General features: G+C 53.4%; 1 protein-coding gene across 7 annotated transcripts in view; it reads right to left on the reverse strand.

The window, feature by feature from the left end:
- CTDSP2 (CTD small phosphatase 2) overlaps positions 1-24,835 on the reverse strand; it is a 29,191-nt gene that overhangs the window by 3,772 nt on the left and 584 nt on the right. Inside the window, exons 2-9 of one of the 7 annotated variants that reach the window (XM_089920933.1) lie at positions 23,599-24,102; positions 5,806-5,954; positions 3,963-4,001; positions 3,428-3,529; positions 2,757-2,813; positions 2,400-2,441; positions 491-583; positions 201-404 (exon numbers count right to left, since the gene is read on the reverse strand). In XM_089920933.1, the coding sequence (XP_089777059.1) occupies positions 201-404; positions 491-583; positions 2,400-2,441; positions 2,757-2,813; positions 3,428-3,529; positions 3,963-4,001; positions 5,806-5,954; positions 23,599-23,902 (990 nt within the window). In that variant the 5' untranslated portion in view covers positions 23,903-24,102. Of the gene's footprint in view, positions 1-200; positions 405-490; positions 584-2,399; positions 2,442-2,756; positions 2,814-3,427; positions 3,530-3,962; positions 4,002-5,805; positions 5,955-19,661; positions 20,440-23,598; positions 24,818-24,835 lie in introns of those variants that run through there. The other 6 variants (XM_089920932.1, XM_089920934.1, XM_089920937.1 and 3 more) reach the window with 6 other exon arrangements.

Raw genomic sequence — 24,835 nt, forward strand, 5'->3', positions numbered from 1 at the left:
AGAGGGAGAAGGCAGCGTTAAGCCTCCCGACCGCCACTGCTTCCCTCCCTTGCCCCAGACCCCGGAGGCTGGCTGGTCCACCTGGGATGGTGCCCTCCTCTGGTAAAGCCCATGGTTCCACCACCATCCCCTTCTCCCTCCTCCTTCCAGGGCAGGAACTCTCCCAATCCCTGCAATGTGGGTGTATCTGGACCACTCACTGCATTCTCTGGGTGGAAGATGTAAGAAGCAGGCGAGTTGTCCAGAATGAGGGTTTTCCTCAGGTCCCTTCCCAGGCGGCTGAGGTCCTTGACATAGCAGCCCTGGTGAAACACACAGGACTCACGGAACAGGCGGGCCCGGAATACCCCACACCTGTCCAGCAGATCCGTCACAGGGTCAGCATACTGAGAAGAGAGAAGAAGCTTTTTGTTTGGATGCAGTCCTGGTTTCCCCGTGGTATCCTGTGGACCTGCTCCCAGTTCTTTACTCCCCTCTTGCCCCCAGGTACCTTGGCTAGGCTGGCAGTGAAGAGAACGCATTCAAAGAGTTCCCCCATTCGTCTCAGGAACTCATCCACGTAAGGCCTCTTGAGCACGTACACCTGAGGAAAAGCAGAAAGGCTTGTTGGAGGCATCCCTATGAGGGTGAAGCCTCACGGCATCGGTCACCGTCACCACCTACACAAAGAGCAGTTAAGTAGGTTCAGACCTTACTCTGTCTGGACTCCCACACCCCAGCCTCTGGGACCACCTGGCTGGAAGCCTTCTGCCCCGCAGACCAGGGCACGAGCGTCACCTCCTCACCAGGCTTCTGCCGGCTCAGTGGTCCCAACCTTGACCCAGCTCAGGAAGAAACAAAAACACCTAATGTCCCAGGAGCCATCTGCTTCCGGCGGCGAACCATCAGCTGCCTCCAGAAACAAGTAATCAAGAATAGGCCTCACAGATGGAGACAGCCTATCCTGGATTACTTGAATCCAGCCACAGCCTCTGTGGGAGTCTCCTGTCCTTGGCTCTGACAGGACAGTTAGTCCAGGACCCCATCAGGCAGGGTTGCAGATACTTCCTGAAACCTCATGCCCTCGCAGAGCTTCTCTGAAATGCACCAGGGGAAAGTGACTTTTTCCCTCAGTGACGGCAGATCTGACACCCTGCAGCATCTTGCTCTAGTGACGCCCCCATTTTGTGCTTGCCCCTGACAGCCACCCCTAACCCTGGTGTCCACCTTTCATAACCTTGCACATTATGGCCTAAAAGCTTCACTGGCTGCATGTCCCTCATGGGCCTGCTGTCTATTGCTTCCCTGTCTCCATCCAGGTGTTCTCCTCTCATCTAGCCTACACAGGTGCTACTGGAACCACTCCTTCGAAGTTCTTTTCATCCAGCTCACTCCCTGCTCAAGAGCATGTGCCTGCCATGCCTCTCCCTCCTGGAGACGGCCTCGACTGGCCATAGACTCACCAGACCCCTCCCAGCTCTGCTGCAGGAACCCTCTGCTCCAGGTAGCCACAACTGGACCTCCTTTCATTTACCATTTCTTTTTTTTTGGCGGTACACAGGCCTCTCACTGTTGTGGCCTCTCCCGTTGCGGAGCACAGGCTCCGGACGCGCAGGCTCAGCGGCCATGGCTCACAGGCCCAGCCGCTCCGCGGCATGTGGGATCTTCCCGGACAGGGCACGAACCCAGGTCCCCTGCATCGGCAGGCGGACTCTCAACCACCGCGCCACCAGGGAAGCCCTCATTTACCATTTCTTTAACCTTCAACAAGTCCCTCCCTCCTCCTGGCTATTCATCAAGCTTGGCATCCTCTCAACACTCTTTGCTGAAAACGCACCTTCTGCAGGTAGACACCTCACCCCCACCCCCCGCTCATGTAAATGTCATCCCTTTTCCATTATTCACACCTCTCCTTGTTAGCCAGGAGTTCACAGTGTTTGAAGATACGCCTTCTTTAAAAAAATCTGTGGGTTCTGTGTATTTCTCTATACCCTCAACTAGACTGTAAAGAGCTGCTGTGCAGGGCCCAGCACTGGGACTGGGAGAGCACCTCAGCTGGGAGGAGGGTGGTGGGGTGAAGAAAGCTTCTAATGGACACAGGATAGTGCTGACCACCCATGGAAGCCTCAAACCCCATTTCCCTACAAGTAACTCTTCTATCTGACTATCAACACCACAGGATCCTTAACCCTGGACTGAGCAGGTGTGTAGGGCTAGAGCCTCACCTTATTTAGATTCAAGCGCTTTTTGACAGATGTGTACTGAGTATGTATTGTGGCAGAATCCAGTGTAGGGACCCCAAGGGAAGGGGAATTGGAGAAAGCTTTACAGAGGAGGAGATGCCTTTTCTGGGGAGAAAGAAATTCACCAGCTAGATGGAATGGGTGGGCAGGGGAGGAGAGAAAACAGCTAGTACTGACTTCGTTCGTTGTCTGTAACAGGCAGATACACCAACTCTTCAGCTTTAGAGAAAATGTATTAAGTCATATAACAGTGCTGGTCACATTCATTAGGGGCAGGGGAGATAAGTAAATGATAGCTATTACTACTATTAAATAATTTAATTTTAAACAGCTTGGCTGCAAAGAGAAAAAAGGTGACAGCTAGAGGGGGATGAGGGGCTGCATTTTTTAAGATGCGAAAGCCTCGAATGTGAAAGGTTACCAATAAAAGCAGAGAGGCTGAAGTTATAGGAAAGGATCAACTGATGGAACACAAGCCCCGAGGAGCAGAAGACCCCGAGTTCCTGGGCTGGGCGTGGCCTGGCAGCAGCTCACCTGGTGAGTGGTCCCTTCGATCTCTACAGGCACTATGAAGTCAGCGTTGTTGATTGGCTGGAAAGCAGAAGAGTTAATGAGTCAGCTCCTGGGAAGGGACAAGAGCCCAGCCACACCCCAGTCCCTGCCACAGCCAGTGCTCCGCCCCCTGGGCGGGGTGGGGAGGGACAGATATCAGAGGCCCTAGGAAGCTCCTGCTGTCCCAACTAAGTGGCTCTCACCCAAGTACAGGCTGCGACACCCCTTCTGGTTTTCCCTACTTACCACCACCTGCAAATTCTACCTGAGCTCAGACAGCCTCTGGGCTTTCTTAACAAACATCCTGATAAAATGGATAGGGGCATGGCCCAAGGCTGACTTAACCCTCTTTTGTACCCCTGTACAGAGCCCCGGTGGCTGTGCTGCGACGAGGCGGGGGGGGGGGGGGGGGGGGGGCGGGCAGCTGTAGCCTGTTGTCAGCAACTGCGGAGAGCAGGGGCTCCCACTCAACATCATTCTCTGGTGGGGCCTCCAGGTATCTGTGATGCAACTGTGGCCAAATGCCAGAGGCCGGCCCTCCTACTTCTGATCACTCTTCCATCATCAACTTTAGGCCACTTCACTGGCACCTGCAGTCAGGCTTCCAGGACAGCCCAGGATGAGTGTAAGAAGAGCTCCAGATGTCCAGTTACCTTAAAGGAGCTATGCACAAGGGTTTCATCCAAGTCAATGACCACGCAGATTCTTCCTTGATCTTCCTCTGTCACCTCCGGGAGCAGACAGGTCCCTGGAATCTAAAACCAGAGCCAGGCTACTGAATCTGCCACCAAGAAAGACTAATTTTCCCCAATAGAACTCTGGGAAGAGCTGGGCCCACTGAGGAGATGGAAGCCCCCTACTTTAACCCAAGAGAGGCGACACTTAAAGGCCAAGAGGCAGAGAAAGAAGAGACTGAGCGGGCTCCTTCCTTCAGCCTGGGACTGTGAAGTGATCCGGATACTGGAGATGGAGGCCAGAGCTGGTGATGGATACCGGCTGTCCCCTGCACAATCTAATGCCTTGCACGTGGTGGGCCCTCAGCAAATATCTGGGACAAACAGCTTCCAAGGGCAGGGAGTTAGCCAGCCAGACACAGAGGAATGAGGGCTTCACCGCATGGGGCATGGGGTTAGCAGGTATCACTGGGTGTTGGGGCTTCTGAGGCCATACCCTGTGAGATTCACATACCTGATAAAACTGGTACTGGAGACACTGGAGCAGATCCGACTAAGGGAGAAAAGAAGGTGGTCAGTGCCAGCCCACTAATGCCTTTCCTGGTTGTCTAAAGCCCACTCAGGCCTGGAGGCGAATTTTCTCCCCAAGACCCCAGCCCCCTGGAAAGCTCTGACACAACAAAAGTGGCTTTCCTTAGGAGCTGGGCAGGAAAGGGGCCAAAATCTTCCTTGCACACTCGGCCTGATGAAGGACGGAGAAGGAGGTGTCCCTGTTCTCAGCTGCTGTCGCCTCTCCAAGGAACGGGGCTCAAGCAGCTGAGGCAGGGGCAGAGTCAGAGGCAGAATCAAAATCGGAACTCCTCACTGTGGAGGTCTGGCCTCTTGCTTCGTCCTGAAACCCAGGCTTCTCTTTGAGAACATGTGTTTCCTCCATCCTCCTTGGGGGCCTAGATTAGGGGGAGGTGCACTGAGCCCCTACAAAACACAAGTAAGCCAATGTGAGCCCACACTGTGGGTCCTGAAATGTGAGGGGAGGTAGAGTGCAGAGAGCTCAGAAAGCCTCTTCCCGCCTTTGGCTAATAAGTAAAACGTTATGATGTAACAAGTAAGTGATCTTAATGGAAACCCTGAAGAAAAATTAAAATCCTAGCACTTAGAAAAACTTAATGTTGGCATTTTAGTGCATTTCCTTCAAGCTTGCTTTGGCAAGCAGTCTTTTTTCTTCATGACATATAATTTTGCATTCTGCTTTTTTTTTTGTGGGGGGGCGGTACGCGGGCCTCTCACTGTTGTGGCCTCTCCCGTTGTGGAGCGCAGGCTCCGGACGCGCAGGCTCAGCGGCCATGGCTCACGGGCCCAGCCACTCCGCGGCATGTGGGATCTTCCCGGACCGGGGCACGAACCCGTGTTCCCTGCATCGGCAGGCGGACTCCCAACCACTGCGCCACCAGGGAAGCTCTGCATTCTGCTTTTTGACTTAATGTTGCAACTCAGTACTCTTCCACATTGTTGTGAACTCTTAGTAAAAATTAATAGTTCAGTTAATACCGTCATGTTGTACTTCATTTAACCATTGTCCCCTTTTGGATAATGAGGTGATTTTTCACTGATGTGTATCTTTAGCCTGGTTTTGAAAGAGAGGAAGGACAGCTAAACCTTGGTGTTTCAGAAAGAAGTACAAATGGCACTGCGGAAAGGAGGATTTCTGTCCCCCGCCTCTGAAATGCCAGACATATCTTCTGGTAATTATAAGAATCAAAGACACCCACACATTTCCAAATGTCTCTCACAGGTACAGGTGATAGTGCTGGAAGGGGTTATCAAGAATGTGATCGAATTTCAATTCCTTGGTTCCCTGAAAGCCTAGTAACTTGGAAGGTATTTTTGCTTAGTTAAAAATAAAAAACAACAATCACAGGACTTACAACCAGAGAGATCTGAGTTCAAACCCTGATACTACCATTTATTAACCATTAACTATTCAGCGGCTACATACACCCTCTGAGTCTCAGTTTCCGTCTGTGAGTGGGAATCCTGTGGCTCTCCTTGCAGGGCTGCTATGGGTCACATGAGACAACCTACGCAAAACACCTTGCACGGTTCCTGGAACCTGGAAGGATCTGGACCGCGGGGCCCCTCAGAAACCACAGGGACATCCAGATGGCCCACACCACAAATGGGAATCAACAGGAAGAAGATGGACCACTATGGGAAGGACAGAGGAAGGGCCTCCTCCGGGCCAGAGATCTTCCAACTCAGGCAAGGCTGCCCTGTTTCCCTGCCGTGGTTGCAGGGACCCCCACTCGCTCACAGCAGTCCCGTCCTTGCTGGCATCACACCACCCTGGATCCAGCTACCTTAGCAATGGTGTTGGCTTCCTCCTTGTATGCGGAGAGCTCAGTGGAGGAGCTTGACTGGCCAACATGCTGGGCGCGAAAACAGCAGAAAAGGGCCTTGAAGATGTTACGTCCACGAGGCTTCTTAGGAGAGGACTTGGAGACCAGGCCTAGAGTGGAGGGAACGACAGAGGCGTTAGCTACAGGGCGTCTGTCCACAAATACCCACCCCCGTGCTCTATCCCCTCTAGTTTATAAGCTCCACTGGGGCACAAGGCACGTGCTTGGCGAACAACCAAATACAGTCAATGGTGAAATGTACATGTTTATTCCAACATCTTCTCTGTAAACTAGAAACAGCAGGAATCCCCAGTCCCTGGTTTGGGAAGTGAACTGCAGAAAACTTGCTCTTCATTCCGTGGGGGTGAAGGGGCACTGAGAGATGGGGCCAGCTATAGAATCTACTTTGGTAGCAGCACACTGAGGGAACACTCCAAGGTAATTCACAAAAATCCTCCCTAACACCAGTTCCCAGAATACTACCCATTCTAGAGAAGGGAGTGAGCTAGACCTCTTCAAGTCGGTGCAGCTACAGCCCTGTTCTAGGTCAGCTTCCTTCAATCAGTTAGTAGGCAGCACTGAGCCCAGGCTACAACAACAGACTAGAAAATAGAACAGCTTCAGCCCCAAGAAACTACAAGTTTCATTCACACCCTTGTGTCCATACCACACTCCAGTCACTTTCCTTAACACTCCCTCCCCTCAAAGACCACAGGCATATCACTCTCTTGGGACACATACATCCAGCGCTGGGTTCTGCGTTGACGTCCCTGCTTCTTGGCTACAGCTGCTAAGTCCTGCCTTGACAGTTTGGGCTTTGGAAATACAAAGCCATTTTAATAGAAGGCTTGGCAAGGCAGCCCCAGAAAGGCCAAGCTGATAGAAAGAGCTATAAGCATTTACAGGATCAACCAGAAATGGACTTCGGAAAGTCTTTTTCAGGTTCCTTTTATTATTTTTTAAATTGGAGTATAACTGCTTTACAATGTTGTGTTAGTTTCTGCTGTACAGTGAAGTGAATCAGCTATATGTGTATATACATCCCCTCCCTCTTGGACCGCCTTCCTCCCCTCCCCCCACCAAGCTCCTTTTATTTTAGAGGAACTGTGCCAGCAACTGTTGAGGATGAGCAGGGAGCCAGGATGGGTACTGTGGCCAGCAGGTGGCGCCGCACAACCACTGCCAGAATGGTCCTCAGCCACAGGTCTCCTCTCCGGGGGCCAGGGCAGGGGCCAGGCCTTGGGATGAAATCCACCCCACTCGGCTTTAAAGCACAGGGCAAACTCCTGTGCAGGGAAGTAAGTGCCAGAAATGTCTGCCTTTATGTGGGGGGGGGGGGGGCAAACAGAACGGGGCACTGAGGATAACCTTCCCCGTGCTGCTGGGTTTAAGAAGGGAAAGGGGGGGGCAATGTGGTGAGCCCCCCACCCCAGCAAGGCCAAGCTCCCTGGCTCAGTCCTCAGAGTACATGCTGCACCTGCACGGAGGCGGCTCTGGCAGAAGAGGTGATGGGAGAGCCATTAAACACCCAGTTACTGGGCTGCCTGAGCCCCTGGAGAGGAGAGAAAACCAAACTCTGTTCCCTGGGCCAAAGGTGAGGCCGCTGACCCTCAGTCAAAGGGCAGTCAGCACCGCCCCAGGACAACCAACTCAGCTGTGGCTCAACAGGAAGGCTGAGGGCTTCCTGCAGGTGCAGACTGGGCACCCCAGTCCATCTGGTCCAGTGCTCTCTCTCCTTCCCCTCCCTAGGTCAGGCAGATCCCTTGACACTGGTATGACCATTAGAAACCTTTTAGAAAATGTTCAGGCTTCCCCAGCAATTAGCCTAAAAACCTGGATATCACTCTCAAGCTCCTGGCCCTGCTGGAAGAGTCAAGATTTCCAGGGACTGAGGATTTTGCCCTGAAGGAAAAAGTTGCGTTGGAGGCCTCGCCCAAGAGACAAACTTGAGAGCAGAGCCCAGTACTTAAAGACAGCAAGATGAGAGGTTCCTCGGACTCTCTCCTACTCTGAATAATCTATCCAGAAATCGGAAGGAAAGGACAGCTTCTCCACCTGCCTGTACGGCCCACCTTCAATTCCGAGCCCAGGGACGCAAGCAGACGCTGACACAAAGCTCTAAGACCAAAGCTGAACCATCCCTTTTCCTTTGGTTTACGGTTTCTTCACGCAGAACCACAATCAGAGGCTTAACCCGGGCACTGAGCCTTTCTTAAAAGGCCACACAGCCCAAGCCTTTCCTGAAGAGAGGCCATCAAGAACGCACTCAGCATCTTAGTGACAGACGCTGTGAAGGCTGAGTAATCCTGAGAGGCAGGGGTTGAAAGGGGCAGCTGGCTGGGGCCGTGGAGAGGCCTCGCCGGTGCCCCCTGCGGGAGGCCCAACAGGCAGGAGCACTCCAGCCTCAGACAGGGAGCTTGGGAGGGGGCAGGGGCGCTCCTCAGCTGGTTCGGACTCTGCAGGGGATGAGGTCTTCTTAAAACACAATGCGGCCAGGCAGCCCCTGGGCCTCAGAGACCACAGATGCCTTGACCCCGGGGGCAGACGCTCGGAGCAAAGAGCTGTGGCGCCTGGGGAAGGGACCCCAGACCCACAACAGCAAGGTCAGCACCCCAGATATTCCTCACTACCCCCTCCCCCACTGGGGCCCCACTTCCCTCAGTCCTTCTCCAGGCTGTGTGTCCTCCTCACCTTTACAAACACTGCCACTGACAATCAGTGGCCATCAGGGCCTCTTCAGCCTCCCCCTAACATGGCTGCCTCCTGACGGGGCCTGCAGTGGCCTCACCCGGGTACATTCACTGGCCTCTGGCTTCTGAGCAGCAGGTGCTCGTGACTCTGGCTGAGTGAATAACTCTGGGGCCTCCAGGGCCTTTGTTGCTTCTACAGAGCCAGGACCTGTGGAAGCCTTAGCTGGTCTGCAACCGCCCAGAAGAGTTAGAAAGACTCCCTCCCTTACGAGGACAGGGAAGTGGGCTATGACGAGCTGGGCACCTGAGACAAGCCACTCCGTCTTTCTGGGCCTTGATCATGTTTACTGAGCACCAGTGATGGGCCAGGCCTGTGTCAAGACACTTGACATCATTACTTCATTTAATCCTCACTACAAACCCATTTCTAAGCACTAATTCCCGTTTCACAGAAGGGAAACTGAAGCACAGAGAGCTTAAGTAACCTGCTTGAGGTTACACAGGTAGTAGGACAGCAGAGCCAGGATCTGAACCCAGATCTGCCTGAACCCAGAGCCAGGGCTCTTAACAACTACTCTGTAGGGTCCCCTACAGCTCAGGCATCGTGTACGATTACTCCTGCAACAGGTGGGAAGTGGCAGTGCACTCTTGAGATCTCTCAAGAGTGTGTGCCCTACTCCTCTCTAGGCTGGGCTGGTGAAGGATCAGTTTGGGGACCAGCCCCCCTCCTTTGCTGTCCTCTTGGGCAGTCCATGAAAGGTGTAAGGGGTGAAATAGTACAAGGCTCCCTTCACCGCCACCCCGGCCCTGCACCTGCTCCGACTGGCAGATACCTCTGGGAGATCAAGAGGACAATGGGGGGGGCGGGGGGAGGAACGTGAACCAGGAGCTTTGGTCCAAGAGCCACTTTGTTGAGGGGGTTTAAGGATGAGGGGATACACCCAGAGAGGGATCTGAGACTCGTATCAAGAGCCTTTCAAAGGACTCCTTTCAACCAGCGCTCAGCACTGTGTCCCTGACAGCCAGGTGCAGGTCACCCCCACCCCTCTGTGTGTGACAGGAAGGGGCAGTGGCCCCCTCCCGGGAGACGAACACTGGCACAAGAGGGTTTACAGGCCGGTGAGGATTTCATTGCACAGGTTTCCCCAGTGAGGGAGGGCAGGATTCCAGTGGGTACCACAAAGCTCCATTACTGATGTGCATCTGGCTCCAAACATCTGGTTTGGGGCTGAATGTCGGAAAGGACCAGCACAGACCTAACGGGGGGAGCTCTGGCTCAAGAAGAAAGTGCACCGGTTGCTAAGAACAGGGAAGCCAAGCCACCCCTTCAGCTCACTGCTGTGAGGCTTCCTATGGAGGCAGGATGTGAAGAGAAGTGGGGATGTGGGAGGTATTCCCCTTCCCCCTCCCCCCAGGATCACCTGGGCTGGGGTCCAGGCTCTGCCAGTTACTACTCAGCCACACAGCCTCTTTGCGCCTTCGTTTCCTCACCCGTTAACTGGGATAACAGCAAGACCACTCTGACTGAACACAGTAAGGCACTGTGCAGACTAAACTTAAATGCCGTGCTCATTTTCACATTATCTAAGGGGAGATGACCACTCCTTGGCAACACTGTGACCACCCACCCAGCATGTGGTTGAAGCTCAAGAACAGGAGATGAGACAGGTGCCAGAGGAACTCTGATCGTGAGCAGGTTTCAGAAAGTCAAAACCACCCCTATACCTTCTCCCAAATTCACTACAAAACTTGTTTTCCAGTTGCAAACTCCTTGGCTGGTCTCTGCAAGTAACAGGAAAGCAGGTGAGGTTGTTCCACTTGAGACAAAGAATGCCCTCTCCCCTTGTGTCCACCATCACTGGCCCCCAAGAGACACCAGGTGGGGATACTACTTGCCTCTGACTCTCAAGAAGCCTGTGCGCATACATGTATGTGTGTACACACACATGCGCGCACACACAGATGAAGACTGGCTTTGCCTGGACAACACTATTTTTAACCTTCTTCTGAAGGTCAGGTTGAGATATCACTGTTGCCAACAGCACAGCTTTGTGTCCCAGCAAAGGAACTCCTCACACATCCGCCTGGGATTCGGCAGAAGGCAAGCTCTCAGGCTGTCGGATTTAAACAAGCCCATTCATGTAGAAGGATGCTTTCTTGGTTCATCTCTCAGAGTACTTCTTTCTCCACCATCTCTCATTCCCCCCACAGCAAAGGATTTAGTCTGGCTATCACTATAAAATGGCCTCCCGGAGGGGCCTCCCTCCCCTTAGCTTTTGGAGGAAGGAGAGTATTTGGAGCATTTCTGGCCTTTCTTGGCCAGCTGCCTGGGCCTTGCAGCCAAGATGCATGTGATTGGGGCTCCCCGTGGAGAGGAGTCCTCCCAGGTCCTCAGCAAGGGGCATCTGTGCCTTGGCTAAGGACAGGCCCTAAAGCGCCAGGTGGACAGAAGGACTCTTGGACCATCAGGTGAGTCAGCAGGGGAACAAGAAGGTGAGAGATGCCTAGACATCCCCCACACAGGAAAGACTGGAAGCCAGAGGCAGGGTGTACCAGTTTCCACAGTGCGCAACCGCTGACACTGCTCTCTTCAGGTGACAACGCAGGGGGGCCTCACCCAGCTCGGCACCAGTTCCCGAAGTTCCAGAAAGCAGCTGTGAAGTTGACAGCATGGACTTTTTTTTTTTTTTTGCGGTACGCGGGCCTCTCACTGTTGTGGCCTCTCCCGTTGCGGAGCACAGGCTCTGGACATGCAGGCTCAGCGTCCATGGCTCACGGGCCCAGCCGCTCCGCGGCATGTGGGATCTTCCCGGACCAGGACATGAACCCGTGTCCCCCGCATCGGCAGGCGGACTCTCAACCACTGCGCCACCAGGGAAGCCCAGCATGGACTTTTAAAAAGTAGTTTTAGCCATGTTGTTTGGCTCACACCAGCATGTTCTACACTAGCACCCTCCCTGCGACCAGCAGCCAGGCCGTCCTACCTACGCAGACGTCTCCATTAGTTCCCCTTCCCTGGACAGGACAGCTCCCTGCCTCTACCTGTCTTCTAAGAGAGGAGGGCTTCTTTCAGTCCTGGGTCCTTAATGCCACTTGTGGGGTGAGGGTGGGGGACCCGGTCACTCACTGCCTAGCCTGCCTGTTCCCTGCCCCTTCAGCAGTCGTCACTGATCTCAACATAGGGCCTCAACTTCAGGACCTTCCCTCAAGAAGCACTAAGTTTTGGAAGCAGGGGATCCCTAGCAACTTCTAAAACAGGATCAAGATACTCTGTCAATTTCCAAATCAGCCTTTAAAAGAGTTATTGGCAGAACACCCGCCTGGGCAGCTGTAACATATTTTAGAAACATGCTGGGGCTGGGGGTGGGTTCCCAGAAGCAGCAACAGGCCCTGGACCAGAGCAGTTTCCTCACAGATACATCAGCAGCAGGCTCAGCCCCCAGCCCCACACCAGAGTGCTCTTGGTGGATGTCAGGAAGTGATCTGATGGCTCACAGCAGCAGCAGGGATAGACCTGAGATGCCATCCAGGAAAACCCAAAGGGCTGCACCCTGCCCTTGTTTTACTGTATGCAGTGCCTGCTAGAGCAGAGATGTCATTGTGGGGGACTGGAAGCCATACTTGCCCGCCTTGAGCCTCCCGCACGCTCCCCCTAAGGAGGTGCGGAGCAAGGCCCTGTGGGAGGCCGGGAGGCTAAAAGAAACCTGCCAGCAGGACACAAACACCCTCTTAGTGGCTGTTTCAGCCCCTGACTTGGCTCTCTGCCCGATTCCTGAAACGCTTGGGTCTGGTGGAAGACCTGAAGAATCTAGTGCCTCTTTCCTCTCCAGCTAAGAAGCCTGCTTTAGGTGACATATGCATGAGAGTGAGATGGAGAAAGAAGAACGAAAGCTCAGGACAAAGCAAAGGACCCTCAACCGTCTCTCCTCTGACCAGTGAACAACAGAGTGGTTACAATAGGTGCCATGGACTTAGGCTTAAATCCTGGCTCTGCCACATATAAGGTGTGTGGCCTTGGGCCTCAGTTTCTTCATCTGTAAAATGGAAAGACTAACATTACCTATTACATAGAGCTGTGAGAATTACAATGCGGTCTGGGTGTGTCCTGACCCTAGTAAAACGCTCAGTAAATCTCAGCTGCTAGTCATTCAGTACAAAGCACTTTCATACCTTTATCTCACTCAGTCTCAGTCTCAAAATGTTCACAGTGAAAGAGAGAGCACAGAGATTTCTCATTCCAGAGGTCACAGAGGAGTAGTGGCAGGGTCAATCCTGGGAAATGGCCTTTTCCAGGACTCCACAAAAACCAATCCCAGTCACACACACACACACACACACACACACACACACGCGCGCGCTCGTTGAGGGTGGCCAACCGGTTCCTTCCGTCCTTCCTCTCATGGCTGGCCCCTGCAGAAGGAATGGAAGGAGCCTGCCAGGGAGTCTGTCCCACCTACAGGGTCACTCACCTACTCCTCCCACACCCCAGCTGCATCTGGGACCAGCCCACCAGTATAGGTGTGTCCACTGAGAGAGCACTGAGCTGGAGTCAGGAAGCCTGGCTCTTGCCCCACTTCAGCCTCTCAAGCAGCCTTGTGGTCTCACCTAAGGCACCACCACCCTGGGTTGTTTCCTCGCAGGCCGATCAGGAAAGGTCTACACTGCATGGTGTCTTACAAGGTGGCTTCAGATCCCCTGAAAGCTTGAACAGGCACTCTAAAAAGTGGAATGCACAACGCGAATGAGGCAGTGCGGGTCAGCGTTAGGTTTGACTCTGAGCCAGTCCTAGCTGACACGAACCAGCCACGTTCCTGTGGACAAGGTGCTTGGGGTTTCTCAGCGGAGGTTTTCCTCACTCGTCAAGTGGGGATCATTCCTATCTCACAAGGTCATTGTGAGGCTCAAGTGAGACACTATCAATAGATATAAAAGGCTAGGGCAGTGCCTGCCCCACAGTGAGCGCTCTATAAATATCACGCCATCATTACTGGTAAGTGGGGATCACGACTGTCCGTTCACACTCAGAAAACTTTTGGACTCCCCTTTAGGAGCCGCAGGATCTTTAACAAACAGGAAAACTGGATCCCTCCAGGGACTCTTCCTGCTCAGGGCTAAACAGGCAGCTGGGGCCGCTGCTGCGCTCACCTGGCTCTTCTCCAGGGACACCTGTCAGAATCACAGGGAGCATTTGGAACACACGGATGCCCGGCCCACCTGCTCATGCTCTGATTCAGTTAAGACCCAGGTGGGGTCTGTATTTTTAGTAAGTGTCACAGGAGTTTCTGATGTGTGTCCCTGGCTGGGAGCCAATGTCTAAAGGTTGCCAGTGGTCCCTGACTAACCCCTGCAGGACTGGAGGGTGATTCAGCCAGAGTCCCCGTGGCCCCTTTCCCCACCACATCTCACTGGCTCAATGTCTCTGCAGGTCTCAGGGGACTTGCACCCCAGAGCCTGATTTTCCTTTCTAGGGTTACTCGCTCTAATCCGTCACAAGGCAAAACACCCAAGCCTCCTGTCTCTTCCTGCAGGTCCCCGTTCCTGGGAAGGAGGAGCCCTAGCCCCATTCTGCCACGGAGGCAGAAGAGCTAGTACCCACGTCCTGGGAAGGGACTTCCACACACCGGCGGTATGTGCTCTGAGCCTTCCCATGAATCTGCTTGGCTCTCATTGGGGTTGGGGCCACATTTGTTCCCTGAGAACTGTGTGGGTGGGAAAGAGCAAATTCTACAGGATGCAAAAACTATTCATATGTCAAGAGAGAAAAAGAAGGTAGTGAATAAAAAGAGAATAAGAGCAAAGCCTGATTTGGGGTGGGGGGCAGGGTGGGAGGGGAGGACGGCGCACCTGGGAAAAGAAAGGAAATGCCAGCAGGTCCACTGACAGATCGGGTTTAAGGCTATAACCCTTAGAATAGCTGACGAATATAAAACAGGACATCCTTGCACCTCCTGCCCAGAAGGCCGTGTGCTCGCTGGAGTACCCATTCTGTAATAACAGACCTGGTGCAGGCACACTCAGACCTGAAGGGCTGGGCACTCTGCCAGACAAAGAAACTCTGTTCTATTTGGCCTCTGGTCCAGAGAGGCTTCAAGTTCTAAGTCAACTTCTCCACTTTGATTTCTACTAGTTCCTTCATAAGATTTGCACGTTAATAAGCTCATCTGCATCCCAGTTGGGAACTATTCCTCCATTTCAGAAGAGGGAGGGAATCATGACAGCCACACCCAACCCGGTGTCAGCAGGACAAGTGAGTTAATTCTGTGCTTCCCGAGCTGGCTGGCCTGAGACAGGGTGAAAAGCAATTTAATGCTGAGTTTGTGCTTTCTCAAGGTTATACCCCAAAACCACAGCAGCAAAGACATAGCTTAAGAACATCTATTTCTCTTCAAAATCCCAGCTTCATTTTCTTTCCTTGTTACTAGCATTCCTTAAAGAAATCTGAATCTCACTGGGTTCTTTAACTCTCAAAACAAATGCAGACGGTAAGAGAACGCAGCACACAGTTGTCTCAAGTCTTCATTACATCCACTTCTGAGGGGCCGAGCAACTGCTCACAAGGTTTAGACTTCAGAGACTCTTCACAGGAGGTGCGTGGCTCCCCGGCCTCCTCCCATCCCAGATGCCCAGGCACCAGGCAGGATGGCAAAAGCCCCAAGGCACATGCTACTCACATAAAATCCCATCCTATGTAACAGGGGCACAAAGAAGGGGTCTGTGCAGCAAGGCTGTTTGTCAGTCTCAGAGGGTGATTCTTCCAGAAGGCCTAAGCCCTCACATTAGTGTCCCCTCTGACCCCCGGCCACCTGTCTTTAACAATAAAACCCACATGACCGTGTGCTGTTTGCACTATGTCCTTGGGGGAACGGAGGAGAGCCGGAGTGGGGGTCTAGCTGTCTAAAAAGGAAGGACATTAACATCTATCAATTATCTGCTAAGTACAAGGCATTGGAGAAGGGTAGAGACCCGTACTCCTATTTTATAGATAAGTCACCCAGCACAGTAAAGTGATTTGTCAAGTCTCACTGCAAATAGGGATTTGCATCCAGGCCTGAGGCAACCAATTTTGCTCCTGGAGCAATTCTTCTGAACACTTCTAACTGCTGCCCCTGCCCCCCAATCCCCTCTTCACCCTGAGAGACAAACTTCCCAAGATGGTAATAAAAGACAATAACCCAACTTACCCAAAAGCTAGGAGGAAGAAAGTTGAGGAGAAGGGGAAGAGATATATACTTACATATAAATACGTATTGTCTTTCTCTTGCTTAGTTATGAGCACATGTATTAATTTTCCACAGAAAGGCTGAGAGCATCAACTCACCTTGGCTAGAAATGTGACTTCTATCGTATTTACCGTTTTAACAAAGTCCGTGTTCATGAGGGATTTGGAAGGTCCCACCGAGAGCATGAAACGGGACCTCTCTTCCACCCAGTTTCTTTAAGACCCCTATAGTTGAGAAGGAGGAGACAGGATTCAGGGACACTACCACCCCTTGCCGTCTCTCAAGGGGTTTTCACAGCACTTCCTGAGTCCTGGTCCGTTGCAAGCTCTGCAAGTTAAACTCAGCAGCAGAACTGCAAACTCCCAGTCCCGGGATGGTGGGCATTTACAAACGTTGCTGCTGAGTTAGCAGGGCTCCCTTGGGTTGCTTCGGGAGAGAGCAAACACAAGCTTAAGTCACCACACAAGCCCCTACCTCACTCCAAGATGGGGGAACAACTCCAAAGGAGACAGAGGAGCGAGACTCAGCAGCCACAGAGGCCAAGGCTGAGACTGAGCAAGGAGGGGAGAGGCACCAGTGGGGCGGGAGGAGCCAGCTGCGAACACACACCCTGGATGCTCACAGAACAAGCTAAGGAAGAAAGCCCCAGGGAGACTGAGTCTTGGTCTAAACTTTTCAAGTTAAGGGCCTAGCTACAACCACAGTGAAAGGTGTTTAAGCTTTTACATGAGAGAGTAAGGCAGAATTTCTCCCTTATGGGGAGAAAGCAAGAGTTAGAAAAACCTGCCACCTGCCTAACTCTTAGGGGTGGTCAGTTACCAGAACCTGTTGTTCAGTTCTACATGTGAAAAGACAACTCAAGGCATCATCACCCACTCCCTGAAAGGAAGGGGCTCAGGCCTCACAGAACAAAACAAAAAAGGTCCCAACTCCCCCAGAGGGGCTGTGGTTCACTCAAGCTCTGGAGGAGCTTGCCTCCGCCCTCTCATTTCACACTGGGAGGTTATAAGGTGGGCCCATTTCCCTGGCTTCTCCCCATCTAACCTCGAAGCCCGAGGCACAATCTCCCAGCAATGGGGCGACACCCTCGTATGGGGCTGCAATAAATGGCATTTTCTGGCCAAACTGATATTAACTTTTCTCTTTTACTTTGGTATCGTACACACCCCTATCCTTGCTGTACCAGGAAGCCATTTCACCCTTCTGTCTGGGAAGATGATCCAATTTTGGTCCTTTTATCATCAATGCTTTCAGCAACTTTGTTTGTTCTACTTCCCCTACTGTAATTACTTTTGAATCATCAACACACCCAGCCAGCCTTAAAGCTCCCAGAACAAAATGCTAAAAAAGAAGAAAAAAAAACCTGCAATGGCAAACAACTTCACTAAAAAACCGCCCATGCTAGGAGCAATTTGTATTTTTCTAGAAATTTACTGATTAATAAACTGCCTCAGTACTCCTTCCCCTTTTTCCAAAGGGAGGCAGAGCCTAGAAATGGGACACTGTGAGAAGGGGAGAGGGCATGGAACTCCAAAGGAGCTAAATAAAACATCTGCTCCCCACCCCTACTTTTATTTTATTTTATTATTTTTTTTTAAAGATGCAGGATTTGTTTCTAAGCGATGAGGGATTCAAAAAGTTGGTTTGCTGGTTGCTGGGTGCCCAAGCAGCCTAGGAAGAAAGTATGTCTTCTCTGGAATGCAGTCAAATTACACGGGGGGGAGGGGGAGAGACCCCCAAGCTGTCCGCTTGAGAATTCAGATTCCTCCAGGGATAAGTCTGAAGGACAAACCACACAAAAAACGAAAAACGTAACTCTAAGAAAAATCCAACCAACATCAGCAGCTGAACACTGTCAAGAAGCCAGCTGCTTGCCTTCTACTGTCATCTATTCTGTTCCCTACCACTTGCCCTGGTGGATGAAACTTCCAACTCTGATTTGTAAGCTCTACCTTCAGAAGTCCAGCTTTCCCTCATTCCTGGTGTGGTCCCCTCACTGGGAAGGCACCCTCCTGAGCCCCACCAGGAGGAGAGGACCAGAGTAGGGAAGCTAAGGACTCTTCTTTCCCTTCTCATCAACACTGCCCCCTCTGGAATCCTTCCACATCCACATTTCTTCATTTCTGGCTAGCACTTGGAGTCCCTTCCTGAGATGAGGTTAGGAAGAGAGCGGGAAGAGTCCGAAGTTAAGTTATAAACACAGAAAGCCTCCCCTCTTCAGCCCTCAGCACAGCTGAGCAGGCAGTAGAGGGGTGAAGTTGTAGCCTGGTTAGTGATGCAGTCAGGAGAGCATCGGGTCAGGGTCTTTTGCGGGGGTTGGGATCTGAGCAGGCAAGGCTTACTGAAAGTAGGGCCAACGATGCAGGAAACACACACTACACCCCGCCGCCCCCCTCCCCCCCCATTGCACCGGGGAATTAGGGAATGGCTGAAACCACCAGGCCAGCCCGTTTGCCCCTAGGCAAGTTGGGGGAGCTCCTTGGGACCGGGAACCCCTGAAATAAATGGTCTGCTGACTAATGTTGCCAAATACGGGGATGTGGGGCTATACCCAGGCTCCACAGCTGGGCCCCCCCGCAGGCTCTAGGCCTCAACATGTTCAAGTGCAGCACTGGCCCTTCTTGCCCTCTTCTGGGGGCGTTGAGGGGAAGGGCAGGGGCGCTCCGAATTTGGGCCCAAGAGCGTGATCTCCCCAGCCTCAGGCCAGGTGGCCCCAGTCTGGGAAGTTGTCCAGAAAAAAAAGGCTAGTCCTTACTCCCCGCGGAAATTCTGTCCACTATTTTAGACACATTCCCCAAGGCCCCGAAGAAGAACGTGGGGGAGGGGAAAAGAGTTTCGGGGCCTCCACCGTGACCAAACTCAGAGATTCCACCCTCAGGCCTCAACCTTTCCCCCGCCCCCAGGAGAGGCCTCGGCCTCATCACCCTCCGATCCCCAAATCCGCCCCCGAGAGCGCCCGCGACCCCCCTCGTGTCTCCACCCGACCCGCAGGAAGGCGGGGGCCGCGAGCCACTGCCCACGAAGAGCTCGCACTTTTTCGCGGCGCGATTCAGAAACACGCCGGGTCTGATGCCATCCGGAGAATTATATAACCAGGGACACCAATCTCGGGCTAAACAAACGCGGCTCTGTGTGTGCGGCGGCGGCCCCGGGGAAGCGCACCGGGGCAGGGAGGGGCTCCGGCCGGGCCTCGGGGTCGCGCTTGTTTGCTCAGCGAAAGAGGCAGGAGGCGGCCGGGCCAGAGTCCCGCGCGCCGAGGTCCCAGGCCGAGCGCAGGGCCGCGCGCGGACCAAGTCCGGTCAGCCAGAGCTCGGCCCCTCCCCCACCGCGGCTGCCCCCGCCTCCGGGCGGTGAACTTGGTCCCAAGTCCCGCCGGACGCCGTCACCGACCACTGCCTGAGCAACCTCGGGCTTGGGGGCGGGAGGGGTGGGGGCTGGGAATTGCTGGACTCCAGTCCCGGCTCCATTCTAGCTCAGGATCGTCCGGGACCCCCTCGTTCCCCTCCCCTCCCCACCTCTCTCCCCGCGGTCCTGGGGCAGCCGCGCGCTCTGGTGCGGGAAAGTGACGACCCCACCCCCCAACTCTGGAGAGAATGGGCGCGAGTGGACTCGCGCTACAAGCGCTTACCCCTCTGTCTCTCTGCCCGGGGGGAGGGAGTGCAGGACAGAGTGACAGCTGCGCGGATGACGCCCCTCCCCCTCGGGCGCTGGGAGCCCGGGGCCCCGCGCAACCCTCCCCGGGGCCTGGGTGCGCACCAGGTCGCAGAGGCGGATGGAGTAGGGGGTTGGGTGGGAATCCCCCACTCTGAGCCCCGGGAGATCTGGGGCCGAGACTCGGGTTCTGGGCTGTGCTAGCCCCCTCCCCGCCCGGGGGCGACGCAAAGTTTTGGGAAGTTGCTGCCCCTACCTTGCTTGGTGAGCACCAGGGCGTCTTCCCTCCGCGCCTGGGTGATGATGGAGCCGTGTTCCATCTAACAATCCCGCGGGCCCGGGCTGGCTGGGCGGGAGGACGCGCGGGCGCAAGGGCTGGGCTGGGCTGGGGGGCCTGGGCGGGGGCCCGCTCCGGCTCCGGCTCCCGAGACTCCGACTCCCACTGCTGTTCACATCCCTGCTCTTGTTCCTCCCCTGGGCCGGGAAGGGAGGCGGCCTGTACGGAGAGCGGGAGGCCCGGGCAACGGCTCCCCCGGTTGCCCCCGGCCCCGATCCCCCGGCGGCAGCTCCGGGCTCCTCAGTTTGGGTCCAACATGGAGAATCCGGAGCGAAAACAAGAGGAGGAAATGGGACACGGGGCGGTTTCCAGGCTCCCCCCTCCCCTCCGTACTCCAGATAAACAACCCGCGGCTGCAGCGCCCACCCCCGCGCGCCTCCAGGATCTCAACCCGGCCTCTCTACAGCCCGCTGGCGCCTCCCGCTCCGAAGCACCGTCATAGGCCCCGGGATCCTCCACCTGTGAGCGGCCCGGGTTGCGGAACATCCGGAGCTTTGCAATTTTGTTACGGAAAAAGCGAATCCCCGAGGGGGGTGGGGTAGCGGGCGGGCAGGCTGGCAGGGGAGACTTGAAACCGCTCCGGCGTTCCGATTGGCCCTCTCCGAGAAAAGGGGCGTGACCCCTCCTTACTATGCGGTGCGAGGACCCAACAACATTCCAGACGCTACGGCCACGCCCCCGGGCCACTCCCCCCCTCGCCGGGCTGCGGCCTCCCAGCCTCCTCGGCCACACCCCCTTCCCAACTACTTAAAAGGACACTCCAAAGCTCACGTTTCCCTACTCTGTGCTGGGGTGTTCCCGTCTGTGCAGTTCTACATGGGTAAGGTAGAATGGTTCCGCCCTTCCGGTAACCGAGCAAGCCGCGAAGCCTACTCACGTCGGGCCAGGATGAGAGAGAGGGTTCGGACAGTTGTTTTACTTCCTATTTGGCGCTCGAATTGTGGACCTACTGTTTCACATAAGAGTACAACCATCGAACCCTGAAAGGGATATGTGTGTGTGTAGGCGGACTCAGGACCTCAGAGAATGAGAGCTGTAACTGACCTCGGGATGGTCTGACCCCCCGCCCCCCCCCACTTCAAATGAGACCTAAGGAGCCAAGCTTTGCTCAAAGCCACTCACTTATTCCCATTCAAGTCTTCCCCCGCTTTCTTCCCCTCCTCCCAATCCAGCCCTGCCCGCTTCGCTCCCCCTCCCTCACAATCCCAGCCTCAGTTTAGATGGATAGAGGTCTTTAAGGGTAGAGCTTCAGCTCTGTGGACTCTTGCTGCCCTCCCTCCTTGCTTTTAGGCCCCAGGCACCCTTCGCTGGCTAAGGCTCCTGGGCTCTCGTGAGCCTCCGGCTCAAGATACTAGGTGAGGGATATACATTTGTTCCCAAGAAGTGGGAGCTCCAGAAGGGCAGGTTTCAGCTCAATATCAGGTCTTTTCCAGTGAGCTACAGCTGTCCACAGGTGACACAGGCTGCCTTGGGAGAAAGGGAGCTGTTCACGTCAAGGCTGGTGAGAGTAATGTCCAGTGAGATTGCACTGGGTGACTTCTGAGCTACTTCAACCCCCGTAGTTTATGATTCAATGGAGCTTACCCTGCCAAGGAAGGAACTTTCAGGAAGGTCAGGATTTTTCTGGTCCCTGGGGGGGTGGGGGCAGCTGATGGCCTTCCTGCTGCATTTCCCATTGCCCAACACGCACCAGGTCTCACTGGGGGTTGGAGGACAAGCAAGCGGGTCACACCTTAACTCACCAGGAACTATCAAACACCTGCTCCCCATGAGGACAGGTGAGGTTGTGATGTGTATGTGCCTGTGTGCCTTCACAGTGCTCACGTGTACCTGTTCCTTCTGTTCCTACACATACATACATAAAACCTTTTTATATAACACCATTTTAATGGAAATGCAGTTTTTCCAAAATGAAAGTAGCTGGTACAGATCTGAATGATGCTTATGTAACTTTAAACACTGAGTTTGGGTAGATCCTAATTCATTAACAGAAGGGGAAAGGGAGGAGTTCTCACATATTTACCTCCCATCTTTGTCAGAAGGTCAAAAGGTCATGAATAGAAAAGGATTTTTGAGGTAAATCTTTAATAGGTTGCTAGGGGGCCTTTTGGGGCCCTCCCCCCACCCTCTAGTGGGGTAGTTAAGCTGCTGCGGTGGGAGGAGGGGGGAGTGCAGGCAGGAGCTGAGGACTGAGGATTGAGGGGTACCTGCTCCGCCCCACCCCTCCCATCCCACTCTGTAGTGTTGGGCGGGACACTTCACCTCTCTACACTGTAATTTCCTCCTCCATAGAGACAATCCCTCCCCCTTTTATAGTTTACAAAGTACTTTCACATACATTTTCTGTCACATTTGATCTCTTATTGCTTCGAGGTTGACAGAGCAGATATGCCCATTTTGTAGATGAGGAAACAGGGTTTGGAAAGGTTAACTGACTCACCTAAGGTCTCACAGCTTGTTAAGAAGAGGAGGCAGGACTAGAAGTTGTCTTTTTATTTATCTATTTATTTATTTTTGGCCACGCCACGCAGCTTGCGGGATCCTAGTTTCCGGACCAGGGACTGAAACTGGGCCCACGGCAGTGAAAGCGCTGAGTCCCACTGGACTGCCAGGGAACTCCCTAGAAGTTCTCTTTTGACTTTAAGACTTGAATCTTGACACTTTACCTAGTTCCTTTCCTATCTATAAGATGGAGGAGATACCAGAACCTAGTCACTGTCCTGTTTTTTTTTTTTTTTTGGTCACTGGCTTTTCTTGCTAAGAACTCTGACTGCATCACCTCCTCTGGGAAGCCCTCCCAGATACCCACTCTCAAGCCAGAGCTTTATAGCCTCCTATGTACTCTCTCAGAGCACTTAGCATCATTTCTTGCAGATAGTTTGCTTACAGACTTCCCCACCAGAAGATGGATTAAGACTGTATTATTCATTTTGGATCTAGCATAGTGCCTGACACAGAGCAGGCAGACTTTCTTTATGTATTTGTGAGTCTATGTCTTAACCAGTGCTCTGAACCAGGGGTTCAGTAAGACACACAGCAAGAAATACATTTTGTGTTGTGAGATAACTGAAACAAAAGTTTCATGGGACAATACTTATCCTTGCTATGTGCATGCACTCTGATACTTTCTATTTATTGTATTCTGTTTTTTTAAGATGCTGGTCATGACTCTCTAAATGGATCTCATGACCCACCACCAGGTTGTGACCCATAGTTGGAACCACACTGCTTTCATCTCTGTGTGCTGTGGACGCCTTCCGTGTGTAGGGCTCTAGCTGTCCCTGAAAGATACAGAGGAGGTGGCCCTCAAGTACCTCTTGCTCTGAGGTCAAAGAAAGGTTCATTTTTAAGAAAACACACAGAACCCTTCTAAGACCAGAGGCACTGGGGTGCTAATAGAACCAAGGGCAGAGGGGTGAGACGATGGAAGGTCCCTGTGAAGCCTGGTGAGCACCTCTGTGCCCCCAGAAACTACAAAAGCAATGGCAGCTTTACTGGAGCCTGGAACACAGACAGGCAGGGCTTGCACTCTTGATGCCATGGGCTTCTCACTGCTCTGTCCCCAGATTACAGGTCTTTAGCCCAGAAAGCTGTCTGGGGTCATGATGGGCATCTTTCCTACAGTTAAGGGGGTTGGGGAAGTGGGAGGCCTAACTTCTGCCTCAAACAGCCTCATAAATACCCTCCTCCCTCCAGGCCCTGGGCCAGTTGCTGGTTGTGTGACTTTGGGTGGGCCCCGTTTAATTAGGTTCAAGGGTGACAGCTGAGGCCAGGGCTTTCAGGGCCTAACACCTCTCCCAAGAGAAAGCTTACAAACTATCTCTGGTCACCTACCTGTTTCTTCCCCGTATCTTACCTTTACCTCTACCGGAAGGCTGTTGAGAGGCAATCTGGAAGCAACAGCCCCTTCCTGCCCCTACTGCCACCTGAATGCAGGCAGTGGGGTAGTGAGGGTGTGGCTCAAAGGAGTGCCATTCCTGTCTCCCATGGCTCCTCCGGTTGGACTGGCTGTTCCTGAGCCAAGGTTTGGGAAAGGGAAATAGCTGAAGGAGCTTCCTCCATGGGAGGTGCACGCTTGCTCCAGAACCCTGCCCCTTTCCCCACAGAAAATAAACACAGGGTTGGGCGGAGACAGACCTTTCTTGACCCTCTGATGTCATTGAAATGTTCCATTAAAATGTTTTAAGAAAATTTTTATTACAAACAGAACACATCCATGTTCTTGCTTTCTCTGATTGTTCTTGCAGAGTCTCAGTTCCGTTTTGTATTGTAACTGGGAAGGTGGGGTCTCAGCACCAGGGTTCCGGACCCCTGTGCCCTCCTGTCACAAGGCTTTTGCCTGGCTGTTTCAGGCAGGGTCCTGGGGGTGAGGTGGGGTGGAATGAAAAGACAGATCTGGTGACAGTGACTGAACAGTTGTGGGGGGTGCCAGATGTGGAGGCTGGGGAGGGAGGGAGGAGCCAGTGGTGGTGAGTATAGCTTCTACGTAGAGTCGCCCGGGGAACCTCACTGGGGCTTCAGATTTGGGATGATGCATTCTGCAAGGTGCAGGCATGTTCATCATCCCAACCTTACCACTTAGTTATTGAGCCTCTTGATTTAGTTTCCTCATCTTAAAATGGGGATAATGTTAGTACCTACTTCATAGAGCACTGTGACGATTAAATGAGATAATATGCAAAGCGATGAGCGCCTGAAACACCGGAGGTGCTCAATGGATATACTCCCATCATCATCAGCCTTGCCTTCTGCATCCACCACCTGCCCAGTTCCCCACACCACAAACCTGAGGTCACCCAGGACTCCTCCTCCCCACTCACACCCACCCCCACAATCCATCCTGAGGCCAAGTGGCTCTTCCCCTTGCAAGTATTCGTCAGGCCTTTTCATTCTCCCCATTCCCACTACCACTCTCTCAGGGGACGCTGGCATCAAGCTCTCTCCTCCTCTAGGGCCCAAATCCAAACCCATCCCCAGCTCTCCTAGAAGATGATGCAAATCTGATCCTGGCTATATGGAATGATTCAGCAGTTCCCCACGACTTTCAGAACAAGCACAGATGCCTGGCTCTGGCTCCTGGTGGCTTATCCCAC

This window comes from Delphinapterus leucas, chromosome 11 (assembly GCF_059928025.1).
Source record: "Delphinapterus leucas isolate spDelLeu-1000000601 "Yukka" chromosome 11, BTC_Dleu_Yukka2, whole genome shotgun sequence".
Classification (NCBI taxonomy): domain Eukaryota; kingdom Metazoa; phylum Chordata; class Mammalia; order Artiodactyla; family Monodontidae; genus Delphinapterus; species Delphinapterus leucas.